At 37.0% G+C, this 20,281-nt stretch overlaps 1 protein-coding gene across 1 annotated transcript in view; it reads right to left on the reverse strand.

Annotated features, from left to right (window-relative positions):
• ARHGEF38 (Rho guanine nucleotide exchange factor 38) overlaps positions 1-20,281 on the reverse strand; it is a 147,373-nt gene that overhangs the window by 34,082 nt on the left and 93,010 nt on the right. Inside the window, exons 4-5 of the mRNA XM_005681342.3 lie at positions 20,030-20,177; positions 13,091-13,108 (exon numbers count right to left, since the gene is read on the reverse strand). Coding sequence (XP_005681399.2) covers positions 13,091-13,108; positions 20,030-20,177 — 166 coding nt within the window. The remainder of the gene's footprint in view (positions 1-13,090; positions 13,109-20,029; positions 20,178-20,281) is intronic.

Genomic DNA, 20,281 nt, shown 5'->3' on the forward strand with positions numbered 1-20,281 from the left:
ATTACTAGTACACAATGCCTTTTCATGAGGAATTCTTCTTAGCCCACAGATCTTCAAATGGCTACACAAAAGTGAGCACTCACCCCTGGCTCTCCCTTTCAGAGCTTCTGAGATGAGCCTAGAGCCATTCCCACTAGCCAAGAAGTTTACAGGAAAAGAAATAGCTACAAACTTGATCATGCCATTGTCCACTGTATTCATATTTTTTCAGCCAGAAATCAGTGGTTTCTAAAAACCTCTTTTAGAGGCTTTTTAAAAGAGAGACACTGTAAGAGGAACATGGATGAAAATTGTGTTTTGAGTCCCTTCTGATGGAAAGATATAGTCATTGGTTTTTCTTTAGATTTTTATTTAGAAGACAGAGAATACAGATAGACATGGCTTTCAAATTATGATGGGTGAATGTTTCATTCTTCAATTATTTTTCAAATACTTTATGGGTGGACAACAGGCTACATAATTGAAATGGAGAAATGGATCTGAAAACTTGGAACAGAATTAGAAAAGTTACATCACTAGAAAAGAAATGAAGATACCCCAGAGATCATCTATTTGAACTCTTCATTTGATAAATCAGAAACTAAGGAAATTTATCACATGTAAGTGCAAATATGGTGCACACACACACACCAATCACTCTATCACATGTGCTCATTTTATTTTCATTATAGCACTTAGCACCATCTGGAATTGTCTTTTTTCTCTATTGACCAGTTTATACTCAATTTGTCTGTCACCATTATATGTCCAACATGACATATAATATTCTCTCAATGAATATTTGTAGCTTGATGTGATAGATTACTTACATTTTCTGTAATGTGCTGTTATTTTACATTGAACTTTTTTCCCCAAAAAACTTGCACAGTAGTCCTGAATAAATGACTGAGTTTTATTTACGTGTTGAGATAATAATTGGTAGCCATAGAGACAAACACTGAATCAAACCAAAAGACAACATTTTTTTAAAGGAAAACCAAAATAAATGTTAAAGGTTTGCCAGGGAGTAAAGAATTACTTTTTATTAACTTAAAATTTCTTGAAGTATAGTTGATTGACAGTGTTGTGTTAATTTTTACTGTACAACAAAGTGACTCAGTTATACATATATATTCTTTTTCATATTCTTTTCCATTGTAGTTTATCAGAGGACATTGAATAGAGTTCTGGTGTTACACAGTAGGACCTTGTTGTTTATCCACCGTGTATATAGTAGTTTGCCTCTGCTAAAGCAATGGCACCCCACTCCAGTACTCTTGCCTGGAAACTCCCATGGACGGAGGAGCCTGGTAGGCTGCAGTCCATAGGGTCGCTCAGAGTTGGACACGACTCAGTGACTTCACTTTCACTTTTCACTTTGATGCATTGGAGAAAGACATGGCAACCCACCCCAGTGTTCTTGCTTAGAGAATCCCAGGGTCGGCAGAGCCTGGTGGGCTGCTGTCTATGGGGTCTTACAGAGTCGGACACGACTGAAGCGACTTAGCAGCAGCAGCAACCCCAAACTCTCAGTCTTTCCCTTCCCTATACTCTGCGCCCCGTTGACAAGAAGTCTGTTTTCTATGAGCCTGTGAGTCAGTTTCCGTTTCATAGTTGAGTTCATTTGGGTCATCTTTTAGACACATATAAGCATATCATATGGTATTTGTCCTTATCTTTCTGACTTACTCCACTTAGTATGATAATCTCTAGATTCATCCATGTAGCTGCGAGTGGCATTATTTCATTTTTATGGCTGATTTGATATTCCATTACTCAGTGTGTGTATATACAGTGTCTTCTTCATTCATATGTTGATGGACATTTAGGTTGTTTCCATGTCGTGCCTATTGTAAATAGTGCTGTTATAAACATGGGAGAGAATGTATCTTTGGAGAGAAGGTATCTTTTCAAATTATAGTTTTGTCTGGATATTTGCCCAGGAATGGGATTGCTAGATCCAATGGCAACACTATCTTTAGTGTTTTGAGGAATCTCCATACTGTTTCGACAGTGGTTGCACCAATTTACATTCCCACCAGCAGTGTAAGAGGATTTCTTTTTCTCCACACTCTCTACACCATTTACTATTTCTAGACTTTTTAATGATGGCCATTCTGACTGATGTGAGAGAGTATCTCTACTGCTACTGCTAAGTCGCTTCAGTCGTGTCCGACTCTGTGCGACCCCATAGGCAGCAGCCCACCAGGCTCTGCCGACCCTGGGATTCTCCAGGCAAGACCACTGGAGTGGGTTGCCATTTCCTTCTCCAATGCATGAAAGTGAAAAGTGAAAGTGAAGTCACTCAGTCATGTCTGACTCTGAGCGACCCCATGGACTGCAGCCTACCAAGCTCCTCCATTTTGATATGTATTTCTCTAGTAATTAGTAACACTGAGCATCTTTTCATGAGTCTACTGGCCATCTATATGTCTTCTTTAGAGAAATGTCTATTTAAATCTTCTGCCCATATTTAAAAATTGGTTTGTGTGTGTTTTGTTTTTTTTGATGTTGTTGTTGAGTTGTGTGAGCTGTTAGTATACCTTGGAAATTAAGCCCTTGTCAGTCCCATCATTTGTGAATATTTTCTTCCATTCCATAAGTTGTCTTTTCATTTTGTTTATGATTTGTTTTGCTGGTTATGGTTTTCAAAGGTTATAAATTTGATAAGATCCTATTTGTTTATTTTTACTTTTATTTCTACTGCCTTAGGAGATTGACCTAAGAAAACACTGGTACTGTGTACATCAGAGACTGTTTTGCCTATGTTCTCTTCTGGGAGTTTTCTGGTGTCTTGTCTTATACTTAAGTCTTTAAACCATTTTGAGTTTATTTTTGTGTATGGTATGAGAAGTGAAGTTGCTCAGTTGTATTTGACTCTTCGTGACCCCATGGCTCCTCCATCCATGGAACTTTCCAGGCAAGAGTACCGGAGTAGGTTGCCATTTCCTTCTTCAGGGGATCTTCCCAACCAAGGGATCAAACCCAGGTCTCCCACACTGTAGGCAGATGCTTTACCCACTGAGCCACCGGGGAAGCCGATGTGGTGTGAGGGTGTGTTTTAACTTCATTGATTTACATATGGCTATCCAACTTTTCCAGCACCACTTGCTGAAGACACTGTCTTTTCTCTGTTGTATCAGTACATTCTTGCCCCCTTTATTGAGAAACAGTTGCTTTAGTATGGTTTATCTTGCACTTTCTACTCATATGCACCAAATCTACTAAGGGAGGGAGGTAAGGAGACAGGATGGAAAGAGGAAACGAAGAAAGAAGGAGAAGGAGAAAGAGATGTTATTGGTTTCCTAGAGGACTGGGTAAAATGGATGGGAAAATATGTAATCTTTTATGAATACTAAAAAATAATAACTAAAAACATTTTCTAACTGGTATATCAATAGCAGAACTTTTGAATCTGAACTATAGCAACCTTACATATCTGAACTGTAAGGTCTTCAATAATACAAGTGTTTAGACACTTAAGTAGAAATAATTTCCTTAAATAAGAACAAGTCAGGAATATGGAAGGTACTAACATGACTAGAAAAAAATCATATTATCCTTATGAATATGATCAGATTTCTTCTGAGTTTTTCTTTTTACTACCACCAATATTAGTTTGAGCTTCCCTGGTGGCTCAGATGGTAAAGAATCCATCTGCAATGTTGGAGACTAGGTTTGATCTCTGGGTTGGGATGATCCTCTGGAGGAGGGCATAGCAACCCACTCAAGTATTCTTGCCTGGGCTACAGTCTGTGGGGTCACAAAGAGTCAGACACAACTGAGCAACATAGCATGGCACAGTATTAGTTTATTTAATCTTCTAAAATCACTGAAAATACTATCAAAATGTAGATATAATCAAACAATTCAATCAAATAAAGTAAATTTTATTAAGATAGTTTATCAGTGTGGTCTATTGTTATACACATATTTTAAAACTTTTAATTATAAAAAATAAATCCTCAGATATATTAATTGTATCTTTGAGCTACTCTCCTTCTTCCTGTATCAGGATCCATCAAAAACCCAACCTAGGCCCTTTAGTTCTGTCCAAATCTAATCATGACTTTTTTGTATCACTCTTTGGCATTAAAGTTCTATTCTCTCCCTTTCAGGTTTCAAATGACAGTAATAACAATTATAAATAATAACTGTTTCTCTTAAAAGCATCACAAATGTGAATACTAAAAAAATTTTTCTCAAAAGTGAGAAATTTCCCAGAAACCTTTGTCTTAAGATAAGCACTTTGGACAGTTGCCCAAGTGATGAGCGATGATGCTCTGATACCTGCATTACACAGACAAGCAGTGTGGTAGAAAAGATAGAATGTATTACTAGATAATGATGCTCCAGGCATTCAGTGCCACAATTCTCACCCAGTCTAATCCCTCCCAGTAAGACTGAGTCTGACAGCTGTGCAAGGCAGATGAGTCTTATATGCGATATAACTTTCTCAGCCAAGCTGCCAATTATCACATGCCTACCCCCTAGAAAGTAATCAAATGCATAACAATTCCCCATTCATGTTGTGCTAAAAACTAAGGTAGTTATTAAATTGTAATTATGTGTCATATTCCTCTACATTATCATGAACACTTTGGCAAATATTTAGTACCAAAAGTAGCTACACTAATCTCATTACAAATTATTATCGAAAAATTACAAAGTCAAGTAAACACAGCTGGCTTTGTTTTAGAAGCATCCAGTTTTGCTATAAAGATTTTGCATCAAGTATAAGAAAACAGTTGTACAATGAAAATTAAAGTGATATTTAGCAACGTAAAAACGATGATGAAAACAAAAAATCAGATTCAACACTGAGATGTATCTATATTTCTTAATTTGAAGGAGAAAATGAAAGGAAAACTAATCATGTAACTATTGATCATACTACTTTGAATTTCCTCTATTTTATGGCTGCAAGAATCCTAAATTTAATATTTAATCTACAGAAGCTACAAACCATCCATACTGCTATTGAATTTTTTTCCATTTACTCTCCTTTAAAAACATCATAAGTCAGCTTTAGAGGAAAGTATATATTGCTGCACAAATAATAAACAAATAGCACTTGTCATAATTTTAAAATAGCTTTGAAAATAAATACAGAACTACTAGCAAATCTTAGAAGATTTAAAGGAGATGAGCAAATGGTAATTGACATAGCAGACCAGAAAGCACCAGTAATATGAAGTAGTTATTTCATCACTCCTCCAAAGTTTCATTAACTACAGTCCTTGAAAATATATAGAAGTAAAGGGAGATGGGTGTGGGTTTTATAAGAAGAAGAACCAGTTGAAAACCTCTTTAAGAAACAGCATAATTCTTAGGGTGCTATACAAATAAGGGAGATCATTTGGAGGATTAAGGAAGAGCTCTTGGAAACTAAAAGCATAATAGCAGAAATAAAAACTCATATAAGTGTTGGAGAAAATGTTCAAGAACTTTCTAGAGCGAAGAGCAAAAATACAAAAATGGAAGAAAATATAAGAAAATTAGAGGATCAGCCTAAAACGTCCAATATCAAAATAATAAGTCCCAGAGAGAGAGAACTGGGCACATCTGGGAAGGAACTCATCTGTAAGATAATTCAATGAAAACGAGTTAGCGCATTGAAAGAACCTGCTGAGGTCACAGCACAGTGAATGAAACTGACTCACACCTCGAAATTATTAAAACCTCAAATTATCAGGGACAAAGAGAAAAGCCTACAGTCCTTCAGAGAATTGTGTAAACTAAGCAGTTACAAACAATTAGGAATCAGAAAAACTGTTCAATTTCTTGTAGCAACACTGAAAGTTAGAAATGATGACGAATTACCCATATATTCTGAAGATGAATGATTTTCAATTTAGGATTCTATTCCAAACCACACTATATAAGTCAAGTGTGAGGGTAAAATAAAGACCTTTTGGATGTAAACGTTCTTAAAATTTCCTTCCCATGTATTCTTTGATGAACAGAGGAAACTATGGAAGGATGTCCTCCACTAGAAACAGGCAAGAGGCAAAGAGAAACTAGGTGAGGGCAGTTTGTATGAATGCGCTCAGTCGCTCAGTTGTGTCTGACTCTTCGTGACCTCATGGACTGTAGCCCACCAGGTTCCTTTGTCCTTGGAGTTTTCCAGGCAAGGGGAGTTAGTGACGTCCAGTGTTTAATTTGTCCAAACTCAATAGGTCAGAAATCTATGGGAAAGGCTTTTATAGAGAGATGAAATGGATAGCCTACAAATTTCATCAGGCTGACTTCAAGATAATTAGCTGTGAGTTTGGCATTAATGATTACCACAAAGACAACTGGACTTCCGCGATGGCTCAGAGGTTAAAGAGTCTGCCCGCAATGCGGGAGACCTGGGTTCGATCCCTGGGTCGGGAAGTTCCCATAGCGAAGGAAATGGCTACACACCCCAGTATTCTTGCCTGGAGAATCCCAAGGATGGAGGAGCCTGGTAGGCTACAGTTCACGGGGTCGCAAAGAGTCGGACACGACTGAGTGACTTCACTTTCACTTTCACAAAGAAAATTAAAGGGGAAAAAGATAATAGTTAATTCCCAGCAAAATAAGTATTTGTTTATTCCAAGGTTTATCTCTGAAAAGAAATTGACTCAGGTATAACAATTCAAACACAAATTATTGCTCTTATCCAAATTATAAGGTAACTCCATAGGGAGAATGGAGAGGTAAGAAGGGTGTGTGTGTGTGTGTGTGTGTGTGTGTGTGTGTGTGTGTGTGTGTGTAGTGGAGATCAGCTAGGGAAGAAAAATAATTATTGTCCTCCATAGAGAGAAGGCAATACATAAGAAGGAAGAGTCAAATGTGTTTTTAGAGTCATGAAGATAAATAACAAAATAGTCAAGTAAAAGGTGTGAATATACTTGTGTTCTGGTGAGGAGCAACTAGAGGAAGGTGGAAGGGATTACTCTTTTTCTTTTCTTTTTTTAATTAACTAACGTTTTTATTGAAGTATAATTAATTTACAGCATTGTGTTAATTCCTGCTGTACAGCAAAGTGACTCAGTTATATACATATATACATTCTTTTTATATGTTTTCCCATTATGGTTTATCCAAGGGGATTAAACATAGTTCCTTGTGCTATACCGTAGACTACTATTTTTCTTAAAACTTTTAGAACTATTGGGCTTTTCAAACCATGTGTGTGTTAGTCACTCAGTCATGTCTGACTCTTGGCGACACCATGGAGTGTAGCCCATTAGGCTCCTCTGTCAGTGGAATTTAGGCAAGAATACTGGAGTGGGTTGCCATTCCCTTCTCCGGGGGACCTTCCTGACCCAGGGATTGGACCGGGTCTCCTGGATTGTAGGCAGATCCTTTACCATCTGAGCCACCAGGGAGGCCCTTATAAACCGTGAGTAGATATAATTTTAACAAAAGAGAATGTTTTTAAAGAGGGAAACATGCAAGAATATTCAAGAAAATTTTGAAAAGGAAGACTACTAAGCTGAGATTAGTTGTATGTGTGTGTTTGTGTGTTTCGTTGGTAAGTCATGTCTGACTCTTAGAGGCACCATAGATTGTAGCCCACCAGGCTCTTCTGTCAGTGGGGTTCTCCAGGCAAGAAAACTGGAATGGATTGCTATTTCCTTCTCTAGGGGATTTTCTTGACCCAGGGATCAAACTCACATTTCCTGCACTGGCAGGTGGATTATTTATCACTGTACTACCAGGGAAGCCCAGAGATTAATTATACCTGATATCAAAATATAAAACTACAAAAATGAAGGCAATTTGGTATGGACATATGAAAATCAAGCACAAAATAGAAAATCAAGAAATAAATACAGGTATGTATGGAATTAAGTGCATGGTAAATGTGACATTCCTACTCAGTAGAAAAAAGGAACTATTCAGTATCAGGTATTGTGATAATTAGCTAAGCATATAGAAAAATAAAAATTAATTTCATTACAGCAAAATAATTTCCAGATCAAAAATTTAAATGTTAAAAATGAAACTATACAAGACCTTTGGTGAAAACATGGGATTACAGTTTAAAAACAAACTTGAAGTTTCTAAGTGAGATACAAAATCCAAAAGCTACAGTAGAAAAACGTGATCAATGTATTTTAAAATTTAGCTCTGTAAAACTGTACAGATAAAAGCATAAACAGAAGCAACTATACACTATGTTAAAAGTCAAGTAATAAGAAGGAGAATTATTTATAGTACATACGATAGAAAAGTGGTTAATACACTCACTAAAGAGCCATTATCAATATTTTAGAAAAAGACAAACATCTCCAAAAAAGTGAATAATCAGTTAAAATGATAATTCATTAGTGGTGAAATACAAATGGTTAAACACAAAAATGCTCAAGGTCATTTTTAATGGTAATTAAAACATTACAATGCTACTTTGGCCTATGATATTGCCATAAATTATAAGGATCCAAATATTTTATCTAGTGCAAGCAAGTAGCAAGTAGTAGATAAATGGGCAACTCATAACTAGTAGTAGGACTAAAACTTAGTTCAACTTCTCTTAAATTATCTGGCAATAAGTATCAAAAGCCCTTTGATCTAGAAATTCCAATTTTAGAAATTCATCGAAAGAAAATAAACTTGTTCAAAATTTTATATAAGAATGAACACATGAAGTCATCTGTAAGACACAATTCAAGTATCTGTAAGAGTTTGGTAAACTAAATTATGGTACATACATCAAATAGAATATTATGTAGTCATACAGCAATATGGATTTATATTTACTGACATAGAGAGATGTCCATGATGTATTGATGAAGAGGTAGCAAGCTGACATACGGGAAATATATAGCTGTCCTATTTTAGTCGACATGTATCTGTATAGAGGAAAAAACGGCAGGAAAGTGAGGGACTCATGTCATGTTAAAGTAGTTCACTCTGGAATGTGACTACCAATAGTTCTTAGTGTCTTCATTTTGATTTCCTATGTTTTGCAGTGTTTCTTCAATAGTTAAAAAAAATAAAAACCTTAACAAATAAAATAACTTATAAAACTTTTGAGATTGATTAAAATCCTGCAATGCAAAGGTAGAAATAGCTAGTCAGACTACTTCTAAGCATATAGAAGAGTCTAAGTAATTAAGATAAAGTTTATTTCTGGAGGTAAATTTATAATAGGGATATTTTTCTTGCTTTAGAACATGAGACTTGGATCAGATGATTTGAGGGAGGCTCTGGTAGAAGAATCTATGATTCTTGTCACTTTAATACTGTCTTTGATGTTTGCATAAGATTATAATTCAAAGTAAACATTTCAGAAATTATGATATCTTTGCCTTTCTGTATTTTTTAAAATGTAGATTGCAAAAAAAAAAAAGACTGTTTTTAGTTTCAGTAAGAGATCTTTTTTTAAAAAAATGTCATTTAAAAACCCATATCCCATAAATGTCACTCTAGCCGCAACATTTTGGCCTTAGCTACTGAGGAGCTCAACAATTACATAGCACTTGACATTGCCTTTTACCCTTTTATGTAGTAGCGTGTGTGCTGCCTGACCTGAATGAGAGAATCAGGAAGGAAAATAACTCAAGGCAAATGTGGCTTTGATGTTTGTCCAGTTACACACTGTGATTCTTCTTCCTCTTTTCGAGTTCTTAAGGTAAAGAACAGGCTAGAAGGGCACAGGCAGTCGGCTAGCCCCACACAGCAGGACTGCGGCAAAAGCTAGTGCAATTTTCAAGCAGCATTTCAATACAAGGTACTAATTGCTTTAAGTATTCTGTATGTGGGAGCCTGTGCATGCTAACATATTAAAAGAATTGCTCTGGAGAAGGAAATGGCAACCCACTTCAGTATTCTTGCCTGGGAAATCTCATGGACAAAGGAGCCTGGCAGGCTACTGTCCAAAAGCACACAATCAGGTACATGGTGAAATACTTCTTGATGGAAGTGTGGCATAAAATGGAGACTGATGTGATCTAACAATATGGGATATATAGTTTTGTAAGAAATTGAAATTTGTGTATATAATAGTAGTTGCAAATATTCAAATAATAGTCTGTGGCTAAAGGAAAATTAAAATAAAAGAATTGCTCACTTTCCCCCTCTCAATCTATTCTGTTGATGTAAATTTTCAGCAGTTTAGAGCACATACAGACACACCTACACACACACACACACAAAGCAAGCACACAAACAGACTAGGAACTCAGGACTTTAGGTTGCTCCTGACCATGCTAAGGTAGATGTGCTTTATTAAGTCCAGGTAACTTTGAGTTCATATTTAAGTCAATATCATCCTTTCAGTATTAGGCTAGATGTGCTTTCTTTCTATGAAAATGGACATCTTTCAAAGTAGGTATATGTGTGTGTTGCTTTTATAATTTCTATATTGCCCTCAGTTCAGTTCACTCACTCAGTCATGTCCAACTTTTTGTGACCCCATGGAAGGAGCACGCCAGGACTCTCTGTCCATCACAAACTCCCAGAGCTTGCTCAAACTCATGTCCTTTGAGTCAATGATGCCATCCAACCATCTCATCCTATGTGACCCCTTCTCCTCCTGCCTTCAATCTTTCCCAGCATCAGGGCCTTTCCCAACGAGTAGTTCTTCACATCAGGTGGCCAAAGTATTCAAGCTGAAGTTTCGGCCTCAGTCCTTCCAATGAATATTCACGACTGATTTCCTTTAGGATTGACTGATTGGCTCTCCTTGCAGTCCAAGGGACTCTCAAGACTGTTCTCCAACACCACAGTTCAAAAGCATCAATTCTTTGGCACTCAGCTTTCTTTATGGTCCAACTCTCACATCCATATATGACTACTGAAAAAAACCATAGCTTTGACTAGTCAGACCTTTGTTGGCAAAGTAATGTCTGCTTTTTAATATACTGTCTAGATTTGTGATACCTTTTTTTCCAAGAAAAAAGTCTTTTAATTTCACAGCTGCAATCACCGTCCACAGTGATTTTGGAGCCCAAGAAAATAAAGTCTGTCACTGTTTCCATTGTTCCCCCATTTATTTTCCATGAAGTAATGGGACTAGATGCCATGATCTTAGTTTTTTGAATGTTGAGTTTTAAGCCAGCTTTTTTTACTCTCTTTCACTTTCATCAAGAGGCTCTTCAGTTGCTCTTCACTTTCAGCCATAAGGGTGATATCATCTGAGGTTATTGTTTCTCCTGGCAGTCTTGACTCCAGCTTGTGCTTCATCCAGCCTGGCATTTTGCATGATGTACTTTGCATGTAAGTTAAATAAGCAGGGTGACAATATACAGCCTTAACGTACTCCTTTCCCTATTTGGAACCAGTCTGTTGTTCCATGTCCAGTTCTAGCTGTTGCTTCCTGACCTGCATACAGATTTCTCAGGAGGCAGGTAAGGTGGTCTGGTATTCCCATCTCTTTAAGAATTTTTCACAGTTTGTTGTGATCCACACAGTCAAAGGCTTTGGCATAGTCAATAAAGCAGATGTAGATTTTTTTTGGAACTCTCTTGCAATGGATGTTGGCAATTTGATCTCTGGTTCCTCTGTTTTTTCTAAATCCAGCTTGAACATCTGGAAGTTCTTGGTTCATGTGCTGTTGAAGCCTCGCTTGGAGAATGTTGAACATTACTTTGCTAGCATGTGAGATGTGGGCTATTGTGCAGTAGTTTGAGCATTCTTTAGGCATCGCCTTTCTTTGGAATTGGAATGAAAACGGACCTTTTCCAGTCCAGTGGCCACTGCCGAGTTTCCCAAATTTGCTGGCATATTGAATGCAACACTTTCACAGCATCATCTTTTAGGATTTGAAATAGCTCAGCTGGAATTCCATCACCTCCGCTAGCTTTGTTCACAGTGATGTTTTCTAAGGCCCACTTGACTTCGCACTCCAGGCTGTCTGGCTCTAGGTGAGTGATCACATCATTATGGTTATATGGGTCATTAAGATCTTTTTGTGTGTAGTTCTTCTGTGTATTCTTGCCACGTCTTCTTAATATCTTCTGCTTCTGTTAGGTCCATACCGTCCTTTATTGTGCTCATCTTTGCATGAAAACTTCCCTTGGTATCTCTAATTTTCTTCAAGAGATCTCTAGTCTTTCCCATTCTATTGTTCTCCTGTATTGGCATTGATCACTGAGGAAGGCTTTCTTATCTCTCCTTGATATTCTCTGGAACTCTGCATTCAGATGGGCTGATCTTTCCTTTTCTCCTTTGTCTTTCACCTCTCATCTTTTCTCAGCTATTTGTAAGGCCTCCTCAGACAACCATTCTGCCTTTTTGCATTTCTTTTTCTTGGGGATGGTCTTGATCACTGCCTCCTGTACAATGTCACAAACCTCTGTCTGGAGTTCTTCAGGCACTCTATCAGATCTCATCCCTTGAATCTCTTTGTCCGTTCCACTGTATAATCCTAATAGACTTGATTTAGGTAATACCTGAATGGTCTAGTGGTTTTCCCTACTGTCTTCAATTTACGTCTAAATTTGGCAATAAGGAGTTCATGATCTGAGCCACAGTCAGCTCCTGGTCTTGCTTTTACTGACTGCATAGAGCTTCTCCATCTTCTGCTACAAAGAATATAATTTATCTGACTTCGGTGTTGACCATCTGGTGATATCTATGTGTAAAGTTGCCTCTCGTCCAATTATTTCATCTTCACACTATATATGTGTGTGTGTATAATTTTTTTCTCTGCAAATCAGAGTCCAAGTCAGAAGAAACTCAATATTTTACTATAATGAATAAGGAATCTTTTATACATTAATCTATATAACCTTAAAAAACATTATGGTATTAATCTAAAATTTTTTAGACCAATGTTTTCCTTAGGAAAAAGTGTTTTTGGACACATTAAGATTCTTTAATAAATGTGTGATGAGCAATTCCCAAAGAGTTCCTGTTACCAGCAAACTTGTGATTTAAGTAAATTATTCCCCAAGATTTTTCTAAAAAGTTTAATAAGGTTAATATAATAATAATCTAATATGTAAAATCAGCTGAGACAAATTGGAAATAAATGCATCAATAATGTCTAGGGTAAATGTCTTTGAAATCTTGACTTACTTAGTAAAAACAATGAACATCATTATAAAAATGAAAAATCCTAATTTGCACAGAAATATTCATCAGCTTTTCCCCTGATTTTTATATTTGCTATTATTTAAACAAAAGTACTTACTGTTGCATGTATATGTTCCTAGAAGAGAAGGAAAAAAAAGTAAGTTAATATAAATCCAGTTATTTTTGGTAATGAGCAAACATAAAAATTTTAAAATCTTATGTAAAATGGTAAGTCATTTTCATGAATGTTTTTGTAGAATTAGTCGTATAATCATGTCCCTAAAATTTTATTATAGTATGCATCTACCATATTTGTTTCACACTTTATATAAACTTAGCAACTCTTGATTTAAACTATAGTTAGTAAATTTTCGTCTTTTGAAAATGGATTTAAATGTCAACATTTGTTTATATTATGAAATAAGAATCCATTAAACACATTAATAGTAATAGGAGAAACAGATTACAAGATTACAAAGGAAAGTATAACTGGCATGCAGAAAACTGCGATCAAGTGCTTTATAATATCTGTCTATAAAGTTTTATGTAGATTGATAGATTATAGACAATTCATCTATTCAGTGAGATAATTTCCATAAAAATTTTCACTCGGCATCGCTAGCTTTTGTGGCTTACATTTCACTCAAGCAAAACTAAAGTCCTCCCAAGGCAATGCAGTCTGCCTCTCCTAACCCTTCTCTCCCTCATGCCCTGTCGTTCAGCTACTCCCCATCTGTGGCAACTGCAGGCCTCCTTGCTCTTTCCAAAGAAGGCAGGCAGGCTCCTGCCTTCCTTGCCCTTGCCTGACTGCCCTTCCTCCAGGTACCCGTATGACTCCCTCCTTATCTCCTTCAGGTCTTTGTTCAAATGCCCCTTCCCAGTGAAGCCTTCCCTGCCTGACATTTTAACCATGGTACCTGCCTCTCATTGTACTCTTTTATGCTTATTTATCCCCACAATGCTTTGTCATTTTCTAAAATAATATATTTATTTGGTTTATTGTGTTTATCTCTCTACTCCCCGATCCCAATGAAGACGAGGGTGTATGTTTGTCTTGTTCTGTGTTGTAGCCCCAGTTCCTGAAAAACTGACTGGCATATGGTAGGACCACAAAACATACCTGTCAAATTAATTAAACAATTAGAAAATGGGAATCTTTTAAGTTAAATTTCAAGAATAAAGGAGCTAGAAGCCTCATGTGGATATAGAGAAATAAAGTGATAACCTGTATTTAAAACTGATCACCTTGGCCTCTGCTTTTCAGTCCTTTGGAATACTATGATTGTTTCCAGCACAGAAACATTTTATGGGGACTTCCCTGGTGGTCCAATGGCTGAGACTTGAGGCCCCCTGTGCAGGGGGCCCAGGTTTGATCCCTGTTCAGGGAATTAGATCCCACATGCTGTGACTATAGATGCCACTCCAATGCAGCCAAATAAATAAATAAAATTAGACTAATAATAATAAACATTTTAAAAATAATAAATTAAAAAAATTATGACACCATCACATCCTAGTAGATGGTCTTTTCATATTCAATAAGAAATGATTCAACAGCTGTGCTGAATTTCATAAATTTTAATGGAATTAATAAGTTTTAAAAAATTAATCCTAGTACTTTATAGATGTGTAAAACAATGGTGTACATATATGTAAGGCAATTACCCTTCACTGTCCTGACATAGTATATGAATGGATTCCTAGACATCTTGAAATAACTAGGTTTTACTGAATCCAAAACCTCCCAGTTGGGAATCCAACAGAGGATTATAAACTTTTAAAAATCAGCAGGTGCTACAATTTCAGAAAGAAAATACTCCACCACTACCCCCTACCCAGTATTTCTTTCCATTCCTTTCCTTTCAACTCACATTCTTTCCCTGATTTTTATCTCCTTCTATTAAGGAATTTCCTTTCTCATTTTGCTCTGTGAGTCATAGATGAGAAAATTTGGGACAGAAGTTAAGTAAAAATAAAAATGCAGTTTTCTATGAAAACAAACAAATGAAAATGTGATCATTTTGGAACCAAAACACATACTTTGAAGTTGAAAGAAAAGATTGTTCTTTTTAACTCCTAGAGAAGACATGGACAATTTTTTTTTTCTATTTCATTTATGTCAGTGAAATAAAGCTCATTTATTTCAATGAAATAAAGCCTACATATTATAACATATGTTAAATACTGTATTTAATGTAAATGCAGGCTTCCCTGGTGGCTCAGCTGACAAATAATCTGCATAGTGTGGGAAACCTGGCTTCGATCCCTGGGTTGAAAAGATCCTCTGGAGAAGGGAAAGGCTAACCACTCCAGTATTCGGGCCTGGAGAATTTCATGGACTGTAGAGTCCATGGGGTCACAAAGAGTCAGACTTTCACTACTACAATGTAAATACAACATTATAGGAAAAGGAACCTGAGATTTCCCAACAGGGAAATCTATCTGGAGTTGTGGAATAGTGGCACTTTATTATAACAACTCCTTTTTATTTGTTTATCATTAAAAAAAAAAAATCTCCTTTTCAGGCTAAAATTTTCCAGGAGTTAACCCCAGCCAAGGACACTTCAGGAAAGAGGAAGTTAAGCTGGGTCCATTTACACTTTGGGGCGGGTAAAGTAACTTAATATATCCACCACCCCACCTTACACCTTCATGGGTTCATTATAATTTGACTTACAATTAACAAGTTTTTATGTGGCTATTTCTTAAGGATTATCGTCTTTGTTCAAACATGATGCCACATAACCAGGAAATGAATGAGTTTCCAAAAGTGATGTTAATTTTCATTTGGAACACTCTATTATAATAATATTAAGATACATAAAACATGGTGAACAAATTTAAATCTATTCCTTTGATGCTGTGTTGCATGAGTTTTAGCTTCCTTCCTACTGCCTGTATGGAGAAACTATAGCAGTAATCTGATCAGTCAAAGTGTCTAGAGGACTACAAGTTGGAAGTTTTCCTTCTGAGGATGGTGGCCTTGGTTAGGAAGAAGAAAAATGTAGATAAATTTGTAATAACTAGACATGAAACTAGAAGAGCATCTTCCTGCTACCTCCTAAAAAACTTGGAAAAGTTCCTTCATTCTTATCCTATTACAAACAAGTCTCTAGGGCCTCTGAAAGGCATCAGAGACTTGGTGGTATTTATAACCAGAAAAACAGACAAAGGAGGCTACAGACCGCCTATTCTAATTATAGCTACACTTGCATTCATAGCTATTCTATTTTTCATTTTCCTCACACAGATCAGAAACCTTAAATAACTCCAAAGAGGCTAAGGAACTAGATCCTTAGTAAATAACTTGCATACATTTAGAAACTGTATTAAATCAACATTTCATGTCATCTTACAGGTCACTAATATGACTCTGTAAATACTTATTGTTGAATAAATTAAAAACTTGCAGATTTCCAATTTATAGGCTATAGACAAAGATGTGGGATTGTGCTTCTGGATTGTTTTAGTCTTTTCTTTCTTAATGTCTCCAAATCCTGAAATTACTGCTTCGATTGTATCTACAGTCATGGAAACAGCTTCAGGGAAAGCAGGAAATGGGTACTGTGGGCATGCTTTCTCCTTCTAAAGTAGGTCTTTTTTTTTTTCAAGTAGGTCTTAATTTGAGTGTGTATGCACGATTACCCAAGGGAGCTTGTTAAAGTGCAGATTCGTGGCCTGGATGCCCAGCAACCCTAATTTTTCTGGTGTGGAGCAGAGCATAGACACCTGCTCCTTTAATACGCATCCCTTTCGGGTCTGATGCAGGAGGACTCACACAGCAAGAAACACTGCCCTGACCTTTCAAGGGGAGTCAAAATTATTTTCTGGATGCAAATATTATTTGTTCATTTGAAAGATAATGGGCTTCAAAGGATAGGCCGAGGTTATGCGCGTAAGTCTCCCGGTTACCAGACCAGGAAATCTTTCTACTCTCCTTGCGGAAATTAGTCTTGAACTTCACCGTGACAGCTTCTAGTATGTTATTTAAATTAACTTTTGTATTATTGTTAAACTAGAAGGTATGTTCCCAGAAGGCAAGAATTATGCTTACATATCTGAAAAAAATATTTTCAACATTATTCAGTACTTTTAATAAATATTTATTAGGCCCTCAACAAACATTTTAATTTTGGTTAAAATGCAACCTCTGTGGCTTTAACTTCTGAGGCATGAAGCCACCTTCTTCGTGGATACCGCTTCAAACACACTTGTTCCAATACCCGCCAGCCTGGTTGAAAATGGAGGCCACACCTAATACCCATTAGAAATTGGCAACTGTATACTTGGGCTCCGTTATTTAGCCACAAGAAAAAGGCAGAGCCCCAGTAATAGCTTTGACTGATTACCTGGCAAGGAAGTCAAGCCCGTGGGGTGTTCCAGACTCTCTTTGGCCTATAAACCTGTTTGAAAACCTGTTTCTCAGAATTTAAAGCTTAGCTCATTTGAGGTCAGTATTATAGTAATGTTAATAATTCTCCTGCCCTCAGCTTTCAGGCAGACTAGTACAATTTATCATTAACTTTATTTTCATGGAAAGGCAACTTTGGAGAAAATAGATCTAACTTAAACTATTTTATTTTGATTTTCTTTCCCTGAAGACATAGTCCTGCCAATATTACTTTCTTTGGATTTTGTGCTTTGTAAACCTTAGCACCTTCCAACGCCTGAAATAATTCCCTAAAATCAGAATGGGGCAGAATATACAAGATTTGGGATATCACCAGGGCAAGAACTTGAGGGTTTCAGAAAAAAATGTCAAATAAGCTGCTGGGTCTGAAAGTAATTTTCAGTAATGAGGAAGTTTCCAAATCACCTCTGCTTCAGCTTACTTTTTAGGGGATATGATCCTGATCTATACTGACTGAAGGACTATTCTGACAGAGTTAATTTCTTCCTCTTAGGACTCAAAAGCTATTGTGCAGCCCACTCTGAACAGACTGCTTCACTTCTGGTCAGTTGTCAGAAGCACGTGCCAAAATAAACTACATCCTCTCCCCATATGGACTTCCAGTCCTGGGGTTGGGATTGGAGTGAGGATTCAAGGTGCTACTTTTTACTTGTTGTAAGATCTCTCTCTTTTATTCCTGGAAACTGAAGAAGGAAAATGACTCAAGATACACATTTATTGGATCTTGTCACTAGTTTAAGATAAGAAAGGTCGTCCTTTACACTGAGGATAAAACTATTATTTCCTCTTTGGAAAAAGTACCTGTAAATTTAGATGTTGCTTCTAATATATGAATTTATTAAGATGGATACTTCAGCTTTAAAGCTTACCTAAACTGATTTGCTAACACTGAACTAAACAGTAATTAATGGAGAAATAGTGAACTGAAATTACTCATTGCATATTGTCTTAAGAATTACCTAATCATATTGAGCTGCTTGTGAGCAGGGTCAAAGACTGATTTATTTTTGTATTTTCAGGAACCAGATCAAAGCTTGCTATAACAAGGACTATGTAAATGCTTGCAATTTAGTGACTCAAAATTGTTATTTTTCCACAGCATGAAAAATGGTTAAAGAACTGCAGTTACTTAATTGCCAGTAGAGGGCAATAAAGTTAATTTTAAGAAATTTGTCAGGTCCACTTTAAACCCATTTTCAGCCCCAGTTCCAGTCTGGAAAGGCATTATCCAGAGCAGTCTCATTTAGCTTCCTGATTTCACTCTAATTCAGTTGTACTATGTCAGGACCACCCTCTGCCCCTACAAGAGAGTATAGGAAAGGGGAGGATCAGACGGGTTTGGATGCATTGATTTAAATACCATAGCACTCTGCTTGGTTCATTCTTAGCCTAATGAAGACCATTTGATAATGGATAAACCTTAGAAGTGAAAAACCACAATAGAACCATTTGGTAGGATGTACAGTAGGGCAGACATTTTGGCTTGAAACTTCATTTGGTAGAAAACTGTAGATAAAGCCAGATACCAATTCCATTTATAAGAATCAACCCAATATGTCTTCATATTTATGCATACAAATAGGATCAGAAACAGAGCAAACTGTGGTTTTTAATTCATGGTGAGTGAGTGAAGTCGCTCAGTCGTCTGCGACCCTTTGCGACCCCATGAACTGTAGCCCACCAGGCTCCTCCGTCCATGGGATTTTCCAGGCAAGAATACTGGAGTGGGTTACCATTTCCTTCTCCAGGAGATCTTCCCGACCCAGGGATTGAACCAAGGTCTCCAGCATTGTAGGCAGACGCTTTACCGTCTGAGCCACCAGGGAAGTCCTTAATCCATGGTTAGTAAAGAATTAATAGATAGAATAGTAAGGGTTATTTTTCTTATTTTATTCATGCTTTTTAATGTATTTTTTTCAGATTTTTTTTTTTGGGGGGGGTCCATGTATGTGGCTTGCAAGATCTCAGTTCTCTTACCAGACATTGAAGCTGGGCCACAGCCTGGAATCCTAACCAGCAGGCCACCAGGGAACTTCCTTTTTCAGATTTTTATAGCAAACAAATATTTCTACCAGATTAAAAAAAAAACAACAACACTGTACATTACGTAGCACTTCCCATGAACAATTTAGAGAAGAAGAAGGCATAACTAATTTTCCTGAAACTATCTCTAAAAGGGCCTGACTTGTCTTTGCGTCTCCCCTTGGGCCCTTCAGTCTCTGAGCGGCCAGGGGCATTCAGAGGGTCCTGGGATATCCCCTAGCTCTATTATTCGACGTGCTCCCGTGACAATGGTGACACACCGGCTTCCACTTATTTCTTGACCTAGGTGGGAGCAGACAAGTAACCACAGCCTTAAGAAGGGCTTTTCTTCTATGTTTCATTTTTTGATATTGCATTTTTTTCTATCTCTACAGAGCCCTGTATCTTTCCTGTGTTATTTTTAGTCATCCTTGCAGGGGAAAAAAAGAAAGTCAATCAGGGTTTCTGGCATGTCAGCTTTTCATCAAGAGAACACAAAGTAGCGCTCCCAGCAAGCCTCATAAAACATAAGATTTATGGGAGACCTTTCATCTACATCCAGTTAAAATGTTCCCTGCTAGGCGACTGAGAGTGCATGGAAACCATCATTTGAAAAGGCCTTACTTTAAGGACTGGATACAGAGGCTCAAATGTTGTTTCAGCTCCTCTTCCTTTTCATAGGACTCCAGTACACTATGCGCTTCATCGTGGTGATAGCAGTAGATTTTATAAATATCTTCCAGTGGCCCTTTAATCTGCAAGAATACTTCTCCTGATAAATCCAAAACAAAGGCAAGATGACATCAAGTCAGACCAAACCGGCACTTTGCATATTTGTTTTACAACAATGTTGATTAGTGTTAAAAAGTTGGGTGG

The sequence above is a fragment of the Capra hircus genome, chromosome 6, assembly GCF_001704415.2.
Source record: "Capra hircus breed San Clemente chromosome 6, ASM170441v1, whole genome shotgun sequence".
Lineage (NCBI taxonomy): Eukaryota > Metazoa > Chordata > Mammalia > Artiodactyla > Bovidae > Capra > Capra hircus.